The 23619-nt window shown below is 41.0% G+C and overlaps 3 protein-coding genes across 19 annotated transcripts in view; 1 reads left to right on the top strand and 2 right to left on the bottom strand.

Moving 5' to 3' along the window:
• The window catches only part of Nfi (Nuclear factor I), a 48106-nt gene extending 39148 nt beyond the window's left edge, over positions 1-8958 (bottom strand). For 2 of the 11 annotated variants that reach the window (XM_071711385.1, XM_071711396.1), the window contains exons 1-2: positions 7462-8956; positions 2924-3079 (exon numbers count right to left, since the gene is read on the bottom strand). In XM_071711385.1, the coding sequence (XP_071567486.1) occupies positions 2924-3079; positions 7462-7542 (237 nt within the window). In that variant the 5' untranslated portion in view covers positions 7543-8956. Of the gene's footprint in view, positions 1-2923; positions 3080-4343; positions 4826-5778; positions 6608-7461 lie in introns of those variants that run through there. The other 9 variants (XM_071711394.1, XM_071711388.1, XM_071711389.1 and 6 more) reach the window with 9 other exon arrangements.
• A 1032-nt stretch (positions 8959-9990) lies between these two features.
• On the bottom strand, positions 9991-13419 carry Arpc4 (Actin-related protein 2/3 complex, subunit 4). The gene is made up of 4 exons (XM_071711397.1): positions 13076-13419; positions 12238-12564; positions 11985-12155; positions 9991-11896 (listed from the first exon to the last, which is right to left on the bottom strand). The coding sequence occupies exons 1-4, from the start codon at positions 13076-13078 to the stop codon at positions 11891-11893; spliced, it is 507 nt and encodes a 168-aa protein (XP_071567498.1). The 5' UTR covers positions 13079-13419; the 3' UTR covers positions 9991-11890.
• A 1755-nt stretch (positions 13420-15174) lies between these two features.
• Positions 15175-23528, top strand: LOC139775444 (dnaJ homolog subfamily B member 6). Of its 7 annotated transcripts, none has more exons than XM_071711447.1 (8): positions 15175-15416; positions 18648-18754; positions 18931-19040; positions 20538-20648; positions 21435-21611; positions 21714-21978; positions 22091-22180; positions 22539-23528. In XM_071711447.1, exons 2-8 carry the CDS (start codon positions 18690-18692, stop codon positions 22705-22707), a joined length of 987 nt encoding a protein of 328 aa, XP_071567548.1. In that variant the 5' UTR covers positions 15175-15416; positions 18648-18689; the 3' UTR covers positions 22708-23528. The 7 variants fall into 7 exon arrangements, with proteins under 7 accessions (XP_071567548.1, XP_071567554.1, XP_071567550.1 ...); XM_071711449.1 differs by lacking the exon at positions 15175-15416 and adding an exon at positions 15705-15836; XM_071711451.1 differs by lacking the exon at positions 15175-15416 and adding an exon at positions 15798-15822.
• The last annotated feature ends 91 nt before the right edge of the window (positions 23529-23619 follow it).

The following is a 23619-nucleotide window of genomic DNA, read 5'->3' as shown; positions in this document are numbered from 1 at the left end:
ACATTTATATGCGAGTTGAAATAAATCTCAGCAATGCGCAAAAGGGAACTTTATGACACTGTACCACCAACCCAGACAGCATTTTACACCAGACAAATATTTAAGACATCTTAAAGATGACTTTATCTCGATTTTGGACATGGTGCAGTCTGGGAAGTTATTTTATTGAAACTAAAACATATTGTACCTGCTAATTATCGGCCAAACGACAAAACGTCTCAAAGTGTCTATTAATACGGATAATCGGACGATAAGGGACAAATGTGCCGAGATTCGTTTCAGCGCGGTATCGAGTACACCGGGTGTCGTAAAAACAGGATTTGTCTCACTCATCTTATAAAACGATTAATTTAACGTAGAATGTAGATGCAGGCGATCGGTTGTTATTCCTTTTGGATGAATGACGATTATAAGGCGTAACATATCTATCGAAGCGAATCCACAGTTACGTGGTAGTTCCCGGCTAACGAGCCGGAAAAGGTGACAATGCGAGCGACGAGCGGTACGGTAGAAAGGGTAGCGCGCTGCTAGTTTGCATAAATTTAGGAAATACAGGGTAGAAAATCGATATCTGCATAGAGATTATAGATGGTGGTTGGTAGGCGCCGCGTAGCCGCAGCCTCCGTCGCGACGGCGTATGCGCTACATGTCTACGTCCTCCAACACCATTTTCGACCGCCCCAAACCGACCGGCCATCCCTCCCTCTCCCAACCCCAACTCATCCCCCATTGCCGAAAAGTTGGTGCGCAACGCTCGCATAGCGGATACTTCTCGTGGGTGTTGGTGCCCTCCCCCTCCCCTTCTCACTCTCTCTCACTCTAGATCCTCCCGACCGTTCCTCCGCTTCTCTCGCACGGACTCTCTCGATCCACCGCGACCCTTTTCAACCCTCCGCCGAGCCGCACATACTCCTCTCGCATACGTACGCTCTTCCTTCCTCTTACGAGCGACGCGCCGCGCCGCGCCGCGCCGCGCCGGGAAGCGCCCGGTCGCACCGTACCGTACCGCGCGCACCCCCTTTCCCACTCTGGTTTATCCCCGTCTATCCGTCCATTGCTCACATTCTCTTTCTTTTGCTCTGACTTCCTACCTCTTTTCCTCCATGCTACTCGCTCGTCTCGGTCCCTCACAGCGCCCTACACCCGAATTGAAGTAGTCGATATCGTACTGCGGTCTGTCTCGAAATTAAGAGAAAACGACAGACTCGCGTCGCGCGTAGTCTGGCTCGTATCTCTCGTTGTTTTCCATCCACGTCCCTTTATTCCCGGATTTTCTTTCTCCCAACGTATAAATGCGCCGCGTCTCTACGCTTACAAAATGTACTGCACGTTACGACGATTGACAAGTCTCAATGGAGCTAAATAATGACGAAACGTGTACGGGAAGATATCTTGCTTTTATTAAAAACAATCGAGTTGAGGTCAATAGCTACGTGAGATTATCGTGTCTTTCGATCAGTCACTTTTCTTATTTCGCTATGACAATTAGACTTTAAACGAGACTGTTTCACAACGCTTATAATCCTATATCGTCGCTCGATCAAATCACGATTCAAAAGATCTTTGTTTTCCTCGTTCCAGCTTCCAGCTAAGTATTCTAATTAAATCGACCCGCTCTTTTAGCCTACAAAGTAAGCTACTTTGGAATAATGTCTATCACATCATTGGTTAATAGCCTTCAAAAATAGTTTGAAAAAGAAAAAAGAAAACGAAACTATATTTTGATTTCATAAAACGTAGTCATGTCACCGCATACAAACACCGCATCGTGCCAGTAGTTGTACAGAGAGAATATACTTTAGCATTGTGTGTTTTGTGTGTTGGCCAATGACCTTCCACTTTCATTTATTTTATTTATACGTTTACTGGACCGGCAAACTATCATTCGCGAATGATTGCGAATTTAAACGTAATTTTTTAGATGAAATTTTACCTGATGGGCTACTCCAAGAGACATTCCCGCGTCTCATGCGAAAATTATCGAATTTGTCGAATGTACAAAGATTCTTTACAATTAGCAATGTGAATTTGCATGAGACTCATTCTTCAGATGCATTCGGAAATGGGACGAAAACGGTGAAAATAGAGGAAGAAGAAACGCCTATGCGCCACTAGTTAATGCCGGCCGCTCTTCCGCTAAATACCGCAACATCGCGAAATTAAAATATTGATCGAACGCTGTCGCGAGGGAGGATGAGAATCACGGTGGAGAGAAGCAACGGGCCGATAGCATTAGCAATCGTGGTATCGTCAAACGGGCACGACGGGCCGCTAGAGAAAAAAAGTTAATCGAAAGATTCACTATTATTAACAATAATAATAAGTGAACTTTATTATTAACAATAATAATAAGTGAAACACGACCGTTATGATATGCAATCTATTAGAGAGAAAAACGCCATTTACGGTCTGGACTGGATTTCATGCTAGTGAGCATCCCTATTAAATGACCCCCTTCGGGTGATATTTTTCGCAATAAATTCTTTACAGTAATTTAATAAGGATGCTTATTAGCATCAAAATTTAAATCGATTATCGATTTAGATATGTGGGATTTACTGTTCCAACTAGGAGCTGTGTTTTAAAGACTGACAAAAAATCGACGCGTAATTGACTAACAATGAGTTTGGAAAAAGTATGCAAAACACAAGATTATTATTAGGTTATCAAGATCCAGTCCAGGTCGTAAATGGCGTTTTTCTCTTTAATCGAATTTATTATTAAGTTTTGTAATCGTTCAATTTATACCGCGCACGCAGACGCGCACACATCAAACACACACACACACACGCACAATTCTTGCCTCGAATTAATTGTTCGAAAAGCCAATTTATCCGTAGTTTGGTTTATGTATACCGATAAATAGGTGTTAAAAAAAGTCAAAGAGAAACGTCCATTAGATTAATTTCAAATAATCCCTTACCTGGAGTTCCTCTTTACACTGACGTTCCTCTTCTAAACTCATCCGTTTTTCGTGTTTCTTATAGTATCGCCTCTTGGCAGCTTGTAGGTTGAACCATGTATACGAGAAAGACTTCACGAATGGTAGAAGAGCCTCGATAAATGGATGGAACTCATCCTGCAATCGTACAATGTTTATTCCTTTCATAGGATTGTCCATATCCATATAGAATTGTCATCATATTAACACTTTTACTGCCAAGTGGAATAAAAAAATTACGCCCTGAGGCCAAGGCGGTTTTTTTTACCAGTTGCTGTATTTTATTGCCGATTCTTTCATGACAGTATTTAAGCTTTTCCATTTCTTTTTTTTGCAGCTTTTGACCTGATTACTCAGTGTATTATTTACGATACACCTGGCCTGCATGATTAGGTTTTAGATGTATCGTAAACACGTGGCAGTGAGTGTTAAGCACTTTAGGTCCCGCAATTTGAAAGTTTGTTTTCAAGTACACATGCAATTCTCGATTTTCATAAAAACGCAAGTTTTGTAAATCACTGATATCGGTGGAAAAATTCACGCAAAAGTAAAAAGAGTAAACGACACGAACAATATCCCAAACTAATTCAACTAGCTTTCATAGCTTGAAATATCTTTGTTAATAAAATAGACAAATACATCAAACATATGTTATTTACCCTATTATTTATGTATGTACACAAAACTGCAAACATTGAAGTAAACAAAATGTATGAGATTTATCATTTCTCTTGATGAACGTCTCTCGACGTAAGTCTTTACATAGAACTATTGAAAGAAACCGCTTTCTTTAAATTAAAAAAAAGTTTATCTGATTTAAAGAATAATCTAGTCTACTTAGTCTCGTTAAAAAAATATATAACCGTGTAGCAGAGAAAAAGCGAAAGAAAATTGAAATAATGGATAACAATGATGAAGTTATACCAATTAAATAAATTAAATTATAAAAATATTTAAAAAATTGAGGCTTGTGTGACACAGCTGTGTTGATCTTTTTATTAATTCCGCTATAAATTTAAGCTATAATTTTTGACTGAACAGTTTATGATAGTTTACACGTACCTACTTTGTAATACAACAAGTAATTTTTTTATCTTAATTTTTGTTTAACTATTCTTTCATGAACTTTTATTTTTGTTTTATTAGCGGTACTTTATCTCTTCATCGCTTATACTTGATTTATAGTTTCCTTTGTCCACGTATGTTAAATGAAATTTAAATTATATTTGCGATCCACTCAATATCAAACATATCGTATTTGATACGGACGATAGATAGCAGTGGACTTAATTCAATATCTTCTCCCCCCTCCCCCTCTCCTCTATTTATAACGAAAATTAGAATCCTTTCGTCGTGCGTATCTTGAATGCTACGAATAAACTGCTAAAGAACACAAACGAACCATCGAGTATTCGCAAACACTGCAGCCGCTGTAGCACACTACCGTCTGTCCGTCCCTCCTGTCAGCGTCCAGCTGTCAGATACAGCGATCCTCGCAGTAACGATTGCGAAGATCCCGATACTCCTTCGCGCCACAGTTGTGGATCGCTCGCGGCCTCATCTGTACCGATCGGATCTGTTCTCGAGAAGAAGCGATTGGTTTTCCCCGCGACTTTAAATCTTCCACGCGAGTAGCCGAGCAGCGGTTCAAGAATCAACAATCGTGAATCCTTCCGAGACTCCGAGACTCCGAGACTCGCTCGACTCCCGCGCTCGCGCACTTTTCTTCCTCACGTATTTTTCTAATTAATTCGACAAATCTATTTATCGGCACTCTTGACAAAATGTCTCACACCGTCGAGGAGCCGCCTGCCAACGCCGGCGATCTTGTTTGCGACACTGCGGTTTCCGTAAACGCTGTCGCGTCCATGTATTCCGCGCGTTCTGTATCAATCGTACGATAATAACGCATAATTTTTATCGATCGCCGTTACCGTGAAGTCATTTGGACATTCGTGCTAAGCGAGTGATCGTCCTCTCCAAGTACGTGGGATCTCTAACGTTAGGAGCGAGATGACGTTTCTTTCTTTAAGGAAAATCGTTCAAATTCGTCCCTATTGAATCTCACTTACGACTTCTTTTCCTTTATAAAAGAAACTATTCCAAACTCGCCGCGCAGTTTAAATTTTAAAAATCGAAAGCGCCAGCGATCTCGTCAGGTTCTCGAGACGTTTGCTCGCGAGACGAAGCGACGAAAAGAGAAAAAGGAATCGAAGGAGAAGTATATACTGATATGTGTTCGCGCTCTTTTTTTCGGCGCCTCGTCAGACGTCGGACGTCAGATGCGCTCGGTTATCAAACGAAGGAACGAACGTACGTACGAACGGAGTAATGAGAAACGAATGCAACTGGGAGACGAGGCCGTCGCTCACGGACGTTTTACGGACGCGCCATTGCACGTTTACCCGCGCGTCCATCTGTCTACGTAACGTTGTTATTTTCGGGGAAACCAACGAAAATCAGAAACGTTAAACACTCTCTCGTCATCGCGGCAGGGATAAAGAACACATTGGAGAGGAACGCGCGACGATTTTTGGGATATACTTCCCAGATAATATAATGTTCAAAATCGAGACATAAAAGAAGGTGTCTTAATGACGTCTTACTTGCCGATTTTGGACATTGTGTTATCTGGGCTGAGGGAGGTACAAGCGCGAGAAAGCCAAAGGAAACGCGTCCTCTCGTATTCTATTTTTTTTTATTTCGTTCTTTCTTTTTCTCTACTGTAAGTTACTTCTCACGCGAGAAAATTCATGCCAAAAACCGACGAGCAGCCAAGCGGGAAGAAGCGCAAAGTAAATCACTCCCGGAAAACGATGGTCACACGGGAAACGTACCATTGTCAGGTACGAGCGATTCGCGAACTCAAATTAGAGTCCGTCACCTCCTCCTCCTCCTTCTTCTCTTCCGCCACCACCGTCTCCTCCTCCTCCTCCTCCTCCTCCTCCTCTACCACCACCTCCTCCTCCTCTTCTGTTCTTACTCGCGCAATATCGCGTGGCGCAAACTTGTTCGAAAAAACTCACGAGTCACAACAATTTTTATCGCGGTCGTAGAGATTATGGAAACAAAGAAAAAAAAATAGAAATTCTCTACCTAACGGTAATAAATGAGCGGCGATAAAGAGACGACGGGAGCCGCTGTAAGAACGGGCCACCGGTAAATAGCTCTACGGTAAATAACGCATAAGAATGCACTAGATCGCGATCGGCGTGAAAAAACGTAAGGACAATCAATCGGCGGAACCAAACGTAAATTTAACACGTTGATTCGCCCACGCGAATAGCGAATCCGAATAGCGAGAATCCGTGTCGGCCGAGCATCTGGCTCTACACGAAGCGTGTGGTAGAGTTTTCCCATATTCTTTCGAGAGGTACGCTGCACCGCGCCATTTCAGCGCGTAGAAGCGATCCCCGACGAGGCGCAGCCGGGATGGACGATTTTGAAGGAACGTCGTAACTTTTTGGCACGAGATAACGAAATAACTGCTGAGACAACTTCTTTTTTTTTAGCGCGAACCCCGCTACCTCCGACAAGGCAAGTTGGACGCGTAATTACGTGGGAGGGCGCTGTTTTCGGATTCCGCGGGCTTCGTACGCGACCTACGTTTCGCCGTCGAACGGAACGGTGGATGCGACGTCGGTCGTCGCGACGACACTGAGACGCCGGTCGTCGGGACGCGCGTATCGAGACGCGGACGGTACCGCGCGCGCGGCGCCCAGGTACGGCATCCTAAACAGTTATTAATAGCCCCTGTCCTAGCTTACTAGATTTGCCCTCGAACTGACGCGACGCGACGCAACGCGACATCAACGCGATTCCTGCATCTCCTTTGTCAATCCCCCCTCTCTCTCTCTCTCTCCCTGTTTTAACGCTTTTTTTGTTCAAATGGTGAAATTCGTTGCTCAATTGTTCAAAATTCACGGTTTAACTCTGCGCACCGGTATATCCATGATACTCCGAATCAAATTTTAAGTTTGGAATTTGGAATAAGAAAGGCATCAAGGCACGTTGGATTGATGCGCAGTATATATACGTACGCACACGCGCGCACTCACACCAAACACACACATATATATATATATATATATACATCCCCAAAATTTACATCACACGAATTAATCGCGACATGCGGACATTATAGTCGAAAATAAACCGACGAGATTTTACGTATGCAGCATAAAATATCTCGCGGGACAGAAGAGAGCGGTCAAGTAAACAAGGTGATCCCAGACAACACAACGTCCAAAATCGGGACGTAAGACGTCTTATGTCCCAATTTTGGACATTTGTGTTGTTTGGGATGGAGCATCGAGAAGCGCGCGCATTTAAATCACGCGTACTCGGATGACCACCGTTACAATGTAAAAAAAACATTGATGTTTAAAAACTATCGATTAGCAAAACAAAATTTGAGTGGCAGCGGAAGCGCACGTAAACGAATCAGCAAAATCGAGCAACTTTCGCGCGCGCGCGCGGCGAACGTAAACGAGGCGTTTTAAAAATCTAATTGTAAGCACCTGTCCGACGGAAGGAGCCTGCAGGTAAGTCGAGACATCCGGTTCCACCATGCAGCTTCTCAGAGTGTCCGGGATGAACATGAGTAGTCTGAACGTTGTCTGAGAGCCAGGCTGGAGCTGGTTCGACCTTGCCGCCAGGGTCTGACGCCGCTCGACGCCGCGCTTTAACGCCCAAGTCCAACGGTGGTCGTTACCATGCGGAAGAAGAGCTTAATTCGGCCGACGAGCGCGGAGTCGAAGTTATCCGTTGTCGAAGCTCCGTTATCGTCCGAACGACGGGGACCACGTCCTAGGCGCCCTTCTCGGCGTACAGTTGCTGGCGTACGATCGCTCCCGCGAATTGCCGAGGGTGATGAGACACGTGGATCGAAGGTGCTCCGTTTCTTCGCGAGCTCGCGGGCGAGTTACGGACGACACGGTGGTGGTAGCGGCGGTGGTGATGCGGTCGTACGGAGTTGTCAACCTCCACGGGGATCTCCCGTCTTTGCAGGCGATTCGGCCGCTACCTCTCGCGAACGATCCCGCGCTCCCGAGAGACGTTCTCGCAGGACTGTCGTTGTCGTTCCCGGCACCGACGAATCCGCTGTTGGCGATGGTATTACGGATGCTGTTGACGTTGACACTGCTAAACTGTCGTTTGTCGGGTGGTGACGAGACGCCGCACCCAAGCACACGCATCCTACCTAACCGCAGCAGCCACAATTGCGAACTTTTCGATTTCGGATCTCCTTTGTGTCTTTCTCGCTCGCTCGCTCTCTCTCTCTCTCTCTCTCTCTCTCTCTCTCTCTCGTAACGCCACAATTCGCGGCTCTCCCCCACACACTATATGTCGCCCCTTCCTCGTATCTCTCTCTTACGCTTCCTCCCTCCTTCCCTCCCTCCCTCCCTTCTGCTTTTATCTTACCGACTTTCACCCCTTCCTGTTTTCGATATCGCTTTTTTTCTTTCTGGAAATGCCTGTAGGGATGTCTCCTATATTTCTATCTCTCTTCGGATCTTTATTTTTTATGTATTCCTTGCGCTCTCTCCCCCCCCCCTCTCTCTCTCTCTCTCTTTCTTTCTTTCTCTCTCCCTCTCTTTCTCACCCCTTTTTTGATTTTATAGCCTTGATTTTTGGTTGTTTTAATTTTCTCTCTCTCTCTCTCTCTTTCTCTCTCTCTCTCTCTCTCTCTCTCACTGTCTCCCTTTATCTTTATCAATAATTCGCACTTTTCCCTCTTTCTTTCTCCTTTTTTTGCCGCGTAATTTTTATATTGTCTCTATTACTCTCTTACTACATCGACGAGTACGATGACGACAACACAACGGTAGTAATGATGAAGGACTCTTTTGCTTCGGTTCCTTCTAGCTCCCCTGTGTCCGAAGACGGCGAGCCTCGGACTACATCGACTCCAAATCGCGAAAGCTGCGTCGACATCGGCGTCGGCGTCGGCGTCGGCGTCGGCGTCGGCGTTGGCGTCGGCGTAAAAAGCCAGCAGCGTCGCGCAAGCCCGAGTGCAGTCCGCTACGAGATATAGAAAGATAATCCAAAAGAACGAGAAGTAAAAACGTACGAATCGGAACGAATAGATAACGGGTTTAGATGATCCGCGTGTTGCGTGTTGCGAAATGGAACGTAATAGAAGAATGAGAATAAAAATCAATTTTGAAGCCTACATTTGAAGTAGAAATATCAATATACGTGTATAAGCTGAAAGATTTAACTTCGATGCATACGAAGAAATATTCTCGAAAGAAATGAGAAGGAATCTGGAGGAGTAATAATTCCGGCAAAAAGAAAAAAACAAAGCGAGAGACGTTAACGAAAACATAAAATAACGATAAAAATAACGATGACAAAGTTATCTCTCGATTGTTTTTTGTATCACTTGATTATTGCATGTATTGTTGACGTAAAGACAAAACGCAAGATTGTGCAACGCTATAGGCGGTGCAGCAACAGTCTTTCGTATTTACTACAGCCTGTAGTAAAACTCTTGAAAAAATCTTGCGTTTAAATTAACTTCGATCAAACTCTCGATTAGCTTAATCGGCGATTAACTTATCAAATAATATTCGTACTATTTTGTTAACATGGATGTAGAATTGTTAATTTTTTTGTTCCTTGTCGTATAGCAAAAAAGATTAAACCAGAAAATTAACAATTGAAAATTTTGCAGTTACAAATTTTACTGTACAATTCTCTGTCGGTTAAGAATTAATCGCCGATTAAGTTAATTGGAATTTGATCAAAATCGTTCTTAATGAGAACTTATGATCGTTTTGAACGAAAGAATTAAAGAAATACTTTATGTCCGTCGATTCACTTCAGTTTTATCAACGACAAATGCACTTGTTACTTATTATTATAAATAAAGTTATAAATTTATCAATAAAAGGATAAATTCGATTTCAAAAACTCGAATACACTATCGTTCTGTACCACAAATAAATAAATTTTTAACGAAACAATCTTTCTGCTATGCTAAAAATATATTCTATTTAATTCTAAAATAATGCAATAAGTTTCACATGAGAAGTTAACTGGAATTGGAGATTGACTATGAGTTTTATTTACAAATAGCAAAGAAAGATAGAATAGAGCTTAATAGAGATCGGTAGATTGAGAAGGGAAAATTCGCATAATCTTGGAAAACTTGAAACATACCGAATTGACGACTGACGATCGATCGATCATAGGAAAAACTCACCGGAAAGCTCTTCTACTTACTTATATTTACAGAATTATCATGAATTTTACGCAACAGTTTACGGAACTATACTTATAACCCCTATTCATAGTCCAAGCTCATATTCAAGATCGTTTTAAGTACGAGGATGTTTCAAGTTCTCGAGACGCTGTGCAGTCATTTCATTGATAGTCTGAAAACCGTTTACGATCAGGCTTAAAACGATCTTGTAAATATAAGATCGGATTATGCGAATACCGCTCTACAACTTTGCTCACAGGTTGCAGATACGAAGGCGCGCATCCGTTGCGGAATTTTCGAAACAGAATCAGAACGGATATTATCCACTACGTCTGACTACGTGAAATTCTCGTAATTAACGTGATAAATTCTAAGTACATGAAAATGATAAATTATCAACAACAATTTTGATCTACCCCTTTACAGCATATACGCGTACATATAACTCGATATTATTTTATTTCAAAATAAAACTTTATAGGTTTCTCTTGCAAGTATAACACGCGTTTTGATTATACGTAGTGTAAAATTGTCGAAGGATATTATTTTTCATTCTTTCGTTAAAGCCTGAAAACACATTACATCAATATATCCGCGCGTTTTTCTCGTTAAAATTATGTTTAAAAAAATTAAATGTAATAAACGATTTCATCATGCAGTAACACCATACTTAAACGCAAAAATATTCTTCGAGATGTATGCTTCTTATCGATTTCACACTCTCTCCCTCCCTCTCTCCCCCAAAATAATAAAACATTTTAGAAAAGTAAATGATATATTTATTAAACGATCTATTGTTATTATATGTAAAGATTTTTTAAACAAATTTTGAAATAACGAATCTTCCTAAATCTTATTTGGTATTGCAATTTGTCTACGATATTTGAATCTATGTTATTTCAATTAGAGATGTACTATTATAAGAAAATTGTATAAAAGTTCTCGTATATGTAAAGTATACAAATTTGAAAAATGAAATTTTGCAAAACACACCCATAGTTACTTAAGGTTACTTATTAAATCTTACTACGATAAATTGACAAAATAATTTCTATAACGATGTAACTTTGGCTAAGTATCGCTAATAATTATGAATGTGATACATAATTATGTAATACTTTTGTTTTGAAATTATATAGTTAGTTACATAGGGATAAAGATACATGCATGCATACGTACATACATATACACACACACATATATATATATATATATATATATATATATATAATATAATATAATCTCAAATTTTTTTAAGAATCTCTTTTAGCAAACATTAGTAAAAATGACTTATTCGATGTCAATTGATTTACTTTGAAAAAAAATTTGTATACTCGAGCTTGTAGATTTGCTTAAAACTAACTATGCTTATGATATATTATCAAAGTATCTTTCTTGTTTACAATTCATTGAATGCGAATTGGTTTCAGACTTACACAACTACTTCACTAAACAAATACTTAAAAAACATTCTTCACAAAAGTTTAAACAGCGATACTCACTTTTAATATCGCTTCGTATTATTTTCGTATAACAAGATTTGAAGCAAATAACATTGATGATTTAACATGGAACACTCTAAGTGGCATGTAGATAAGAACACGTCACTAGATACTTTATAAAAGTGTCTCTTAATATTGTCCAAGTTGTTAAAAGTTGTACAACGATCCACTGGACAATACAATCGCAACGTATCCCATGATTCTTCAAACAGCTGGTAATGATCAATAATAAATGAATTAAAACTGAAAAGAAAATCCAATATTGAGTAAATTAGATGACAAAGTGGGAGTAGATATGGAATTAATAGAATAGAATAAGTTGGATACTCACCCTTTTTAGGAATTCCTCCGCACATATGCGTGCTCTAGCATTAACCGATAATTTCATTTCGCTGATTTCTCTATCAATTTCTTCCATAAAGTGAATAACAAAATCTACTATCTTGTGTTTGTACATTTGTTCTACGTGAATATTGGTAATTAAAAAGCTAATGTCATAGCCCTAAAAAATAAATTACATTAATATTATTATTATTACAAATCATGGAAGCTTAAAAACTTGCAATAAACTTGTGGCTATTCACCTCTACCGGTTTTCTTCTGAGAATCATAAAATGTTCGGCCCTCATTGTCATGAATCTTGTAAAATTATGACAAAGAATTTTTTCTAGATCATCAGCTTGTTTCACAGCAATACTTATTCTCATACTATTTATACTGGATTCAATCAAGACTTTCTCCTTATCGTTTCTACTTATCAAGATGGGCGTTAAAAGCAGTTCTTTGCTCGCCCTTACTTCTACCTCGGGCTTGTTATGTTTTTCCACAATTTGAGAGGAGAAGTTCTCCAGGCACATAGCGGCGGTAAGCGTACGCCTGACTGCTGTCAAATACGGCTTTAGTGTTCCCGACTGTAAAATAAACAAGATAAATGGCACAAAACATATCAGATACATTAACAATTTGAAACTGACCACTGCGTCAGTATGCAAACATGGGTGACTTTAGCTAGAAAGACATTTAGCTTAAGATTAGAAATCTAAAGAAATGGCTATTAGAACCCACGAATTCTAGCTTGGTACGGCTAAGACCTGGTCTACAATAGGTGTAGGAAGCCTTTAGTCTTTCGCTTTCAGCTTTGAGCTGTGACGTTGACTTGTTCTAACAAGCTCTAAACTTTACAGCTATGATCTGGACAGTTTGCTTAAAGCTTAGGAATTAAGGCAGCACCGGGAAGGGGGGGGGAAGTGCTTTTTGCCAGGAAAAAACGTCAAGTTTAAAACTTGGAGCAAAAGGCTAGGAAGCTGAAGGCTTCCTACATCTATCGTAGATCGAGTCTAAGAGAACGTCATACTTCTTATAAGAGTTACAAGTCAATCAAACTTGAAATGCTTGAAACTACAGTTGAATAACGTGACTTACCATGTTTACGAAAGATAGATCACAAGTTTCGATATAACATTCGCATTCACGTTAGCTACTCGACTCTCAGAAGTCTATCAAGCTTTGCACTGCTCTATTCGGCTCGACAAGGCGTACGGAGACGACACATTACATTGACGAGAACACTTTGGCTCAATAATTCGACTATTCCGGCTTGCGAGCTGGCGAATTCAACAAGCCTGATCCACTCTGGTTGAATCAGTAATTCGATTCTCCTCGATACAGCTACAGCTACAGCCGGTATCTCTTTGAGACTTGACTCAACTTCCAGCAGTTCCAGCACTTGGGGCGTCAACGACAAATATCTCGAACTTGTTTCCAATCGTCGAAATTTGATTGTAAGGAAAGAAACTTGCCACGCTGGTTTTAACCAATCACAATTCCGAAAGCATATGAAGCATATCCAGTAAGTAAATAAACGGATTGGCCGTCATGCATATATGCCTTTAGTCTCGGGAACGTATTCTCGAGCCTGCCCTAGGCCCTAATGATTTTCGTATGCGACTTTCTATTTGAAAAGCATTGAATTTCGCATGCGAGTTTCATAAAAACGATTCGAGAATAGGGCCCCCGGTCTCCAATAGGTGCCGAGTGCAATCCCTAAATGCGTCCGTGGCTCTGGGGGTCGATTATGGTCAATTATGCTGGGTCTACAATGCGAGTCGCAAAGTCGTGAGTCGCAAGAATTGACCAATCACAGTCGAATTTGAGGAGAATAATCGACTGTGATTGGTCAATTCTTGCGACTTACGACTTTGCGACTCGCATTGTAGACCCAGCATTACGGTTCTTGAAACGAGGTGAAAATTACAAAAGTAAACAGATTTACTAGATTTCGACCAATGAAATTATAGATACTCTAGTAAATTTCCTCACTTTTGTAATTTTTACCTCGTTTCAAGAACCGTAAGTGCCCGTCTACAATAGGTGTTTTAAGCCCTAATGGCTTCTGCATACAGGACGCGGAAACGCTTGCCGCGCGGCAAGAAGCGACGCGGTAGCCAATAAACTTTTGGTTCTTACGGAAAAACAACACGTTGATTGGCTACCGCGTCGCTTCTTGCCGCGCGGCAAGCGTTTCCGCGTCCTGTGTGCAGAAGCCATAAGTTAGAGTGAGACAAAATATATACTTGTCTCACTCTTAAGCCTTGTGTACACGATACTAGAAATCGGTCCGAGTTTCGGTTTAAGCCAATGAAACTGCTGCTTTTCTGTAAGAGCTGCAAGTTGATTGGCTTAAACCGAAACTCGGACCGATTTCTAGTATCGTGTACACAAGGCTTAACTTATTGCACCAATTCAGCCTAGTTCAGCCAGTGCAGCTAAAAGAAACAGACCCTGTTTCACGCACAATGTGCAGAATCATTTATCCTTGTTGTTCACCAAATATTAAATAAGGATAAATAATATATGCATTATATACTACGTTTACGCGAGCGTTACTTCTGTAGTAACTTACGATAATTCCTCCGCGTAAACGGGATTTTGTAGTAAGTAACGCTCGCGTAAACGTAGTACTTGAGGAATAACTAATAAGGATTCCTTGTTCCTTATTGGTTATTCTACATTTCATAAACCTTCCTTGATCGATCAAGGAACCTTAAAATTTATGAAATGTAGAATGAGAATATTGAACTGTTCCCTATTCCTTTCATTGTGCGCAGCCCCTTGGTCTGTTTGTGTTGCTTACACTTTTTGCACTTATGGCCCTCGCACATTGGACGTGATGAGCAATGAGCGATTAGCGATAGCCAATGAGAGCTCTGCTTTTTCCGGACGTCACTGGAAAAGCAGAGCTCTCATTGGATATCGCTCATCGCGTCTAGTTTGCGAAAGCCATTATTGTTAGAATCTTTGCTTTCTCTCTTTCCAACGTCCAAATATATATTTATTATATATTCCGAATATATATTGATTTATTGATCATTACGCCACGTAATAATAAATACGCTCCATGAGACAGTCGATATTTGTGCTGGCGTAACGGAAACGAGCATCCGTGGACAACGATTCGTCCCATACCTTGAAACAGGGTAGACATCTTTCAGACTTGCTTCATCACTAGTATAGGACGAATCGTTGTCCACGAATGTAATATATACCAACTCCACCACGTCTAGAAAAATCGAACCGTCCACATTGTATATCGAAAGCTTTGTTGAGTCAACTTCATGGTATTGTTGCGTTTCTCTACTTTTGTTCGCGAATGTGTGTGTACTTTCTTTCCAATCGAGAGACAAAAACGGTTTACTTTGGACCATTAAAATCGATTGAGAGTGCCGATTGGCGATTAACGTGCAACGAACAGGAGCCATTTTCGGTAAGTACCGAAGGCAACTTGTAACCGAGTCATGTCACCGAGTGCCATGCAATCGTGAAATCAATTGTCGCATAGTTACACGTTACATGCTTCTGTCCGCTTTTTGGCTATAAACTTTTCGCGTTTCTACACGCGTCCGAACCTTCCAGGAACGAATAAACTTTCCAAGAAAAATGTCATTTTACGTAAACGCATTGAGTCCTCGCGCGTTCCGACCGACTGATTCCGAGTTCCGAGTTCCGAGCTAATGTCTATACGTGCCACAGCCGCCACAGGGCACGCACGTATTCGTACGTTCCGTATTGTTTGCTAAAGCATCTTCGAATATCTCGGCGTAAAAGTATTTAAGTACGAAGGAAACGAGGACACCACTTTCAGTAGTTTCAGTTGATAAAGCGCGCTCGTGGTAGGTCATGCCAGGTAAACCAGGTTAACGTTAAACGCTACGTGGTGTAGCAAAATTTCATTCCGCTGTTATTATTCTCAAGTTTATCGTAAACTGAAACCTATCCGCATTATCTACCATCGATCGTTTCCGTTACTTGGCTTGTAATATCACTACGACGACAATGATATTTTATCTATACGAGTACACTGAGTGACTTTCTGTAATTTTTTTCCACACACAATAGACTCTCAATAGACCATCTACACTCAAGGCACATTAAGAATGTATATATAATATAATTGTTTACAGATAAAATATTCGCAGTACATAGTATTATATTTATGGTACTAGTTTCTTGCTTGATATTACAGTTTTATGTCTCGCCGTCTAACCTTGACTCGGGGCAAAGGTTACGGCACACAATACACAATACAGGGTGAGATATCAAGAATCATAATATTGAATTGTATTAGGTGTCTGTTCAAGATTGCATCATATTGAGTAATTGGAAGAAACGAGCATTCTTGTTAATGAATCGCTTATGACAATTATATATTGATACTGAAGCATTTAAAGCATTAGATATTTCGGAACATTACACCGATTTATAATTAATATTAATTATAAATGTATGTAAACTATTCATTTAAATATATTAATTTGTATATATCGAATTAAAACTTTTATCCATCGCGAGTTACATTTAGAAAAAGATGAAAATAAGCCCATTGTTATTTTCTATTAACGTAATTTTATTATTATTTTTTTGTGTAAAAGATGGGATCCGATATAACTGTGCTATTTAAAGCAAATCCTAACAAATTCAAAGTACTTTCCTTTGAATAAGAACAATTCATTCTTTAACTGTTAGAGTTCAGAAAATAGCATATTGAAATGCTGAAACGTAGTTTCCTTCGATCCGTGAGAGATCAGTCTGCTCTTATCGGGCCATAAATCAATGTTGAAACAACTGTTTCCTGCGAAACACAAGTCGCTTTCCACGCGAGCAATGTATTAGAAAATTGTGAAAACGATGCGCATTTGCTTTGCGGAGAAGTAACAAGATAAGCGATAAGCGATCAACAGCGTAGCAATCGTCGCGAGACAAGGATAACGCGCGGAAAAGAGAATCGCGCGAGCGAGGACACGCGCTTTCGCAACGTCGCGCGTCGGCCGGTCGGGGTCGGCGTCGGCGTCGGCGTCGTCGCGCGAAATCCTTTGCCTTCGATATGTCGTTCTCTGGCCAAATAAGTAAACCTGACGTCACGCTACTCTGTAAGAGCATAAGGACGCCCACTAGAATCGCTCGAATCGCTTCCCTCTCGCACACGTCTCTCGCGAACGCGTATCCTCTTTCAAATTAACAGACAGAGACATGTAGGCATATGCAATGTCTCGTCTCGCGAGGCTCGTTTCCTCGCGCGCGCGAAATCGCTCCTCTCAAGTTTGATCGATCGGAAGTCGGAAGGCTGAGGAGGCTCGCTCAGTCGGAGGACTGAGGAGCTACAGGAGGATGTATCTCGCCGGAAACCGAGATATAAACTACCAAAGGTTTGAAAGAAATTTTGCGATAACGATAACGCGTGAGGGATAAGAGTGGTCGGGAGTGGGGATTCGCGATTTAAGCGATTAAGCGATCGAAACGATTGTCGAGGTGAAACGAACAATTTCCAGTCGCGGCGCGGCCCGTTCGCGGCCCAGACAGCACGCGTGTCCAAAATCAGGACATAAGACGTCTTGTGTCTCGATTTTGGACACGGGTCTGAGGGCCGGGTTACGCAGTCGCGTCGCGCGAAGCACCCACGTCGCGATGACGAGCACGCTGGCCGCGACTTCACCTGAGACAGGCGGACAAAGATAGAGATAGAGAGAGAGAGAGAGAGAGAAACACACGTGTGCGTAGGTAGCGCGCATAGGTAGACCAAAATCGAATCCCAAAGTGGAGTGAGTCACTCTCGAGCAAGTAGCTTCGCACTATTCCTAGGTAAAAAGCACGTACGCCCGTCCACCCGTCTTATCTCGGCTGGTCCTCTCGTCACCACGTGTCTCGTCGCCGAGAGATTTCCTCTTTCCGACAAGGAGTAGACGAACGCGATTCTACTTGGCGCCTGGCGGAGAGCCAGTTATCGCGAGAGCGAAAAGTAGTATCGGTCGAAGTAGCGACGAACGTCACGATATGGCGAAAGACCGTGAAGAGACGTGCGCGCATCTCCGGTCCTCCTCTTTCTCTCCCTTTGTTTCCACCTACAATTCGATTTAATTAGATTTAAAGCGAGTCGCTTTAAAGTTGAGCGTCGAATCGATGTATTGGTGGTGGCGGGCGGCGGCGCGGCGGCGGCGGCGACCGATGCCGGTAGTAGCGCGACTCTCGCTATCGTAATGACCTCCACCTCCATATTTCCAACTATTTTCGATAGTCGGCTTAGCTAACTTTAGTCATTTCGTCTTTGGGCTTCCGCGCTTTCGGTCTGCCATCGAGATCTCGCCGTTGCGCCACTCTTACAATTAGTAACACGCTCGCTCGCGCGTGCGTGTTCCTATCTGTGCTCGATTTAAAATCGTTAACGATACCCGCGCGCAGTTCTACCGTCGACTTCACGTCGGAACGTCGCGTCGGGACGTTACGTTAGAGATTGTCGCGTGGTGAAAATCGCGCCATCGCGCCTATCGCTATCGGAAGCTACCGCTCGAGGAAGCATGACGATGTTCGTGACATCAACATCTGGCTTTCGATCGTACGTTTCTTTTCTTTTTCTTTTTTTTTTGCAACCTGTCGCGGTATCGGAATCGGAATCAATATCGTCGATTCCCGCATCTATTGATTCTCTCGCATTGTCCGACAGGTGGTTTCCTAGATCCTGATTCATCCCCGAACGTGCCGAACGATGGTGGATTACTACAGAGTGCTCGAAGTACAGCGGACCTCTACCAGCGCTGACATCAAAAAGGCGTAAGTTCGATCCGTCCATTGACTTCCCTCATCTACTTATCCCCCTTTCGTCCCTCTTGTTGTAAACGATCTGAATCAAATTACGAAATCTTGCGAAATGACCGTTGCCCAGTCGTGTTTTTGAGTTTTGACAAGCTCCTCGCTAACGCAATATCCGGCATATTTTCGTTCCACAGGTATAGGAAGTTGGCATTGAAATGGCATCCGGACAAGAATCCAGAGAATTTGGAAGAGGCGAATATGAGATTCAAGGAAATTTCAGAAGCGTATGAAGTCTTGAGCGACGGTAGGTATACGCAGTAGACACGACAGACACGTACCGAGACAATGATAATTATTCTGAACGAGGAGACTGCGGTAAGAAATGATGTTTCAGCCACAAAAACAAATTGACATTCTGTGAGACGCGTGTCGAGATCTGACGATATTTTAATTAGATTCTCATAAAAGCGTGGGGAGATTCCGATAACTTTGGTGATGTGAAATAAAAACGTTTTTCGTCCTATGCTTGCTCGTCAATTAAGAGAGATTAAAATAAATCGTAAACTATCACTCTTCTGTCGCAATAGTGTATTTTTGGAAAACCCTAACAAGTAAATAACAGCTAATATATATTTAACGCGTATTCAACAAGTAAATATATTTTTTATCGTCGCCTAATATTAATTGCGAATTATAAACTGGCAACGACGCTGCTTTTTTCTTTTTGTAACTGTAACGATAACGAATTTAACAGTTACTCTTATCGTTACTTTTTATATTTTGAATCTATTTATGACATAATTTTCGTATATTTAATCTTCAGTCTTCGACCGATGTTCATATATAGTGTTATATTAAAGATCGTCTTAAGAATAATGAAACCTAGATCATACATGTTTGAACCTTTTATGAGTACTTTACTAGAAATTTTATGTGTAAAGTATAAAACATAATGTGTGTATGTAAATATATACATGCATACAAATATCTCTTTATTACAATTTTAATGATAACTTATATATTACTATAACATAACATATTCGAATACTACTTGTGAAAAATTCGATTCTTTACGATAGAAACTACTTATATAAGTGCATTTCGAATTCTCCGAGCACTCATTCTAAAATTTGAAACAAACTAATAAGGATTCGATTACTTGGCAAATACAATGTATGAATGAAATATTATTTCTTATGAATATTATTCGTATCCAAGAAAATAAAACTTGATTGTTGGATTTGACCCGGATTTTTAAGTATGTATTGAACTTGATCCCATCTATTTATGCTGGAAATCACGCGCTGGTTATTATCTGGTCAATTTTACAATGCGGTCTTTTAAAGATGAGGATTGAACCTATAAGTGCAAACAATCTATATTAATATCAATATAGTTATGTGAGGTTGCATTAATTTATTTAATCTCGTTTAATCAATCAAATGTTTTTGGATGACGCGTGACTCCGCGTGAGAGATAGTTAAAAATACATAGGAAACATAGTTGAAAATATTTATTGAATCACGTCGCCGAAGTTATCGGAATCGTTACTAGTCTCAGATCTGTAGGATTAACACGATTAAACACCGACGAGTAGTCGCCGCTTTTTTTAGCCAAAACGTCAACGCGAAAAGTAAGAAAGCTCCTTCTCAGATTATATAGAATGTGATAGATTGTGGATTATAGATTGTCGAACGAAACGAGCTCGAACGAACGCACTCGAGCGCAAACGAGAGATGTATGCGTGTAGTTTGTGCGTGTGTAACGAAAAAGATCGGGGCGATATAGAAAATCTTTCCAGATGTGAAGAGACGCACTTACGATCAGCGCTTGTATCAGAGGGCGGCGTCAAGGCCCGGCCGTGGATTCACCTTCCGGAGTTTCTTTGATTCTCCCTTCCAGCGATATTTCGGTACCACTTGAAAAAATACGATTTGCCGAGTGCTCAAAGCATTGTTTACTATAGTTTCTTTTTTTTTTACTTACCTTAATAACGTGCTACAATGTTTTTTCGCGTCTCTTCTCCTCTTCTTTCGAAAGGATTCAGGTGCCGCCGAGAACGGACGCGGAACGTTTGACGCGAATGGCTAGAATATTCGACAACTTTGAGTTGCAAGTTGAATTACGGCGCGACACGGCTATTTATGAAGATCGTTCTAGTATTTGATTCATAATCTATAAATATCCCACTTTGATCGAAACGATTTCGCCGAATACGAATATCGAGATGCAACGCACATTCGATCGCTCATATTTTTTTGTCTCTTTGAAAATGGCAATGGAAGAAATATATATTTTTCGAATTTGCTCTGATCTTTAGAATCCATATCGAATACGGAATAGCTATAACGCGTTGCAGTTAACCCTGCCTGTATTCTATTGTCAGCGTGTGCTAACAGCTAGCGAATTATAACTTGGTCGAGAGAGTTATACCCCTGATGAAAAATTCAGTGCGTCTTAGCTAAGCAAGCTAAGCTGAGCGATATATTTAATACGACATACGAAGCGATATACGATAAATTCTCTCCGAGACTCTCTTTTCGCATTATATTCCAAACTTACGCATCGATATTTTGGACTAACCTTTGGCAAGCCTTGCAGAAACCTCGCTTGTTGGGTTTTGGTTGAAAGGAGCAGAATTGAGATGGTGATTACGATCGAAAGCCAAATAATAAATGTTTCGCTTTAACGTTTTTAGAGAAGAAGAAACGTGTTTACGATCAGTATGGCAAGGAAGGTCTTCAAATGCCTGGGGGCAAACGACGCCATGGAGATGACTTTGACGCGCACTTCGGCGGCACGTTCGTTTTCAGAGATCCTGAGGAAGTATTTAGAGAATTTTTCGATGGGATACCGTTCGAAGATTTGTTCGCCGGTAAAGCCTACTAATACTATAACTAATAATACAAATACATCCAGATAGGAAATATAGTAAGGTTACCAAAGTCACAAACGTTACAAACATTGAAATTTGCAGGTTTTCACGGCGGTGGTCCACGAAGAAATCCTGGAGGAAGACATGGTCACTCGGCTAATAACAGTCTGAGTACTTCTTTCTTCGGACCCTTTGGATTCGGCTTTCGTTTGCCGTTTAATGATTTAATGGAGAATGCCGGTACCGCAGGAAACTTCGCTTCCTTTGGTACTTTCACTAGTTTCGACGGAATGAGCGGTGGTTCTGCTGTGAAACGTACCAGCACCTCTACTCGTTTCATCGATGGAAAGAAAATTACGACCAAAAAGTAAGTCTCATATATTTGATACAACACGTACACTGTATCTGGTAAGATCCGGCGGCGTTACATCTATTCTAATTGTATTTCTAATCTTTTCTCCTGTTCGTGTCTTTTACAGAGTCTTTGAAAATGGGAAAGAAACGATAATGTCTTATGAAAATGATGTGCTGAAATCGAAGACAGTGAATGGCGTACCACAGTCAATAACGTACAGTTAAAACACATCTCATTCGCTCGATCTCTCCTTGGCAATTGAGAAATTCCTGTCGTCACGATTAGAACATCTATAAACGAGTACTTGGTATCTCCGCGTTGGTATCTCTCGACACAGTTCCTCCCCTAGCAGAGTTGTTTACCATCGTTTCATCGAGAACGTAACATCACGTCGACACGCTCTTAACCGCGCGCTCTTACTCGCCGAAATTGACAATCGATGATAGTGAGATAGGCTCTCTAAGCCCGAGTGATCGGAGCGTTAATAATTGGAATTTATATAAAACAAGAGCGAATTGCCTCTTACACGAGCTTCAATTTTCCGTCATCTCGTTTGTTTGTGTGTGTGTTAGGTTCGACGAAGCATCGACGAGTCGTCAAGTCTGTGAGAACGTCAACGATAACACGATGGGTAGCCACAGCTCGAGCGCGACCCATGGCGACTATCTAAAAGCTAGCAGAGTAAAGACGCGTCATCATCCGCACATGAGTAAGAAGCACGATAGAAGTAAGAGGAAATAAATTGCTTCGCTCTTGTCTCAAGTTCCTTGTGTGTATCAAAGTCGACGAGTGTGCGCTCCTGATATACTCGATACAGATTTGATCCCGGGAAAATTTTCGTCCTGTTGATATATATGCTATTCTATCCATTATTACCTGATCTGATAAAAATTCATAAATTGATGAATAATAAAGAAAAAATCGCTAATCTGTGTACGAATTAAAGAGAGAAAGAATAACATCCTATAAATGACTGGCTTGACATATCCACGCGGTTCGTATAATAAAGTTCATTTAAAAGAAAATCATGATTTGTCGACTTTTAATTTTGAGAGCAAAGCGGCCCGCTATCCGTCGTCGTCGTTGAGTCGTTTAGCTTTGTAAAAACGAGTTGTTTTTTAATTTAGTTAGGTACTTGCGATAGCGTATCGCTTATACGCCGCGAATCGAGACTAATTTACAAGTAACATCTGCCTTGTCTCTACCTTGTTGTATGATGTAACGTAACCGATGCCGTTCGCTAACTTGAGCATCGATTATCGCTAGGTTACAGAACTGACGCAAAACTTATATATAATTTCTCAAAATGATAAAAGTATCTTATGCATCTCGTATCGATTAATAGTATAATTTATTTTCGTCGCTGCGTATTTTTATTGTCGTTGGCCCTAGCGTTATTTACCGATTTAAGTTTTAGCTAAATATACGCTGAGACACATCGTTGAGAAACTGTGTTAGAAGAACCGTTTTCGATCGTATTTTCTTCGATTAGCTATTTACATATGTGTATATAATGATAAGGAAAAAAATGTTATAGAAATACATTATTAATATACACTAAATTATCTTGAGTATAAAGTCAGAGTATGGAACTATTGCAAACGGCAGAGATCAAATTACTGTTCGGAAAGGGGAAGTCAATTATGACAGAGA

The sequence above is a fragment of the Temnothorax nylanderi genome, unplaced genomic scaffold (assembly GCF_030848795.1).
Source record: "Temnothorax nylanderi isolate EJ_2023f unplaced genomic scaffold, tnyl_v1.0 TNYL_tig0098_pilon, whole genome shotgun sequence".
Lineage (NCBI taxonomy): Eukaryota > Metazoa > Arthropoda > Insecta > Hymenoptera > Formicidae > Temnothorax > Temnothorax nylanderi.
This window is presented reverse-complemented; position numbering and strand designations above follow the sequence as displayed.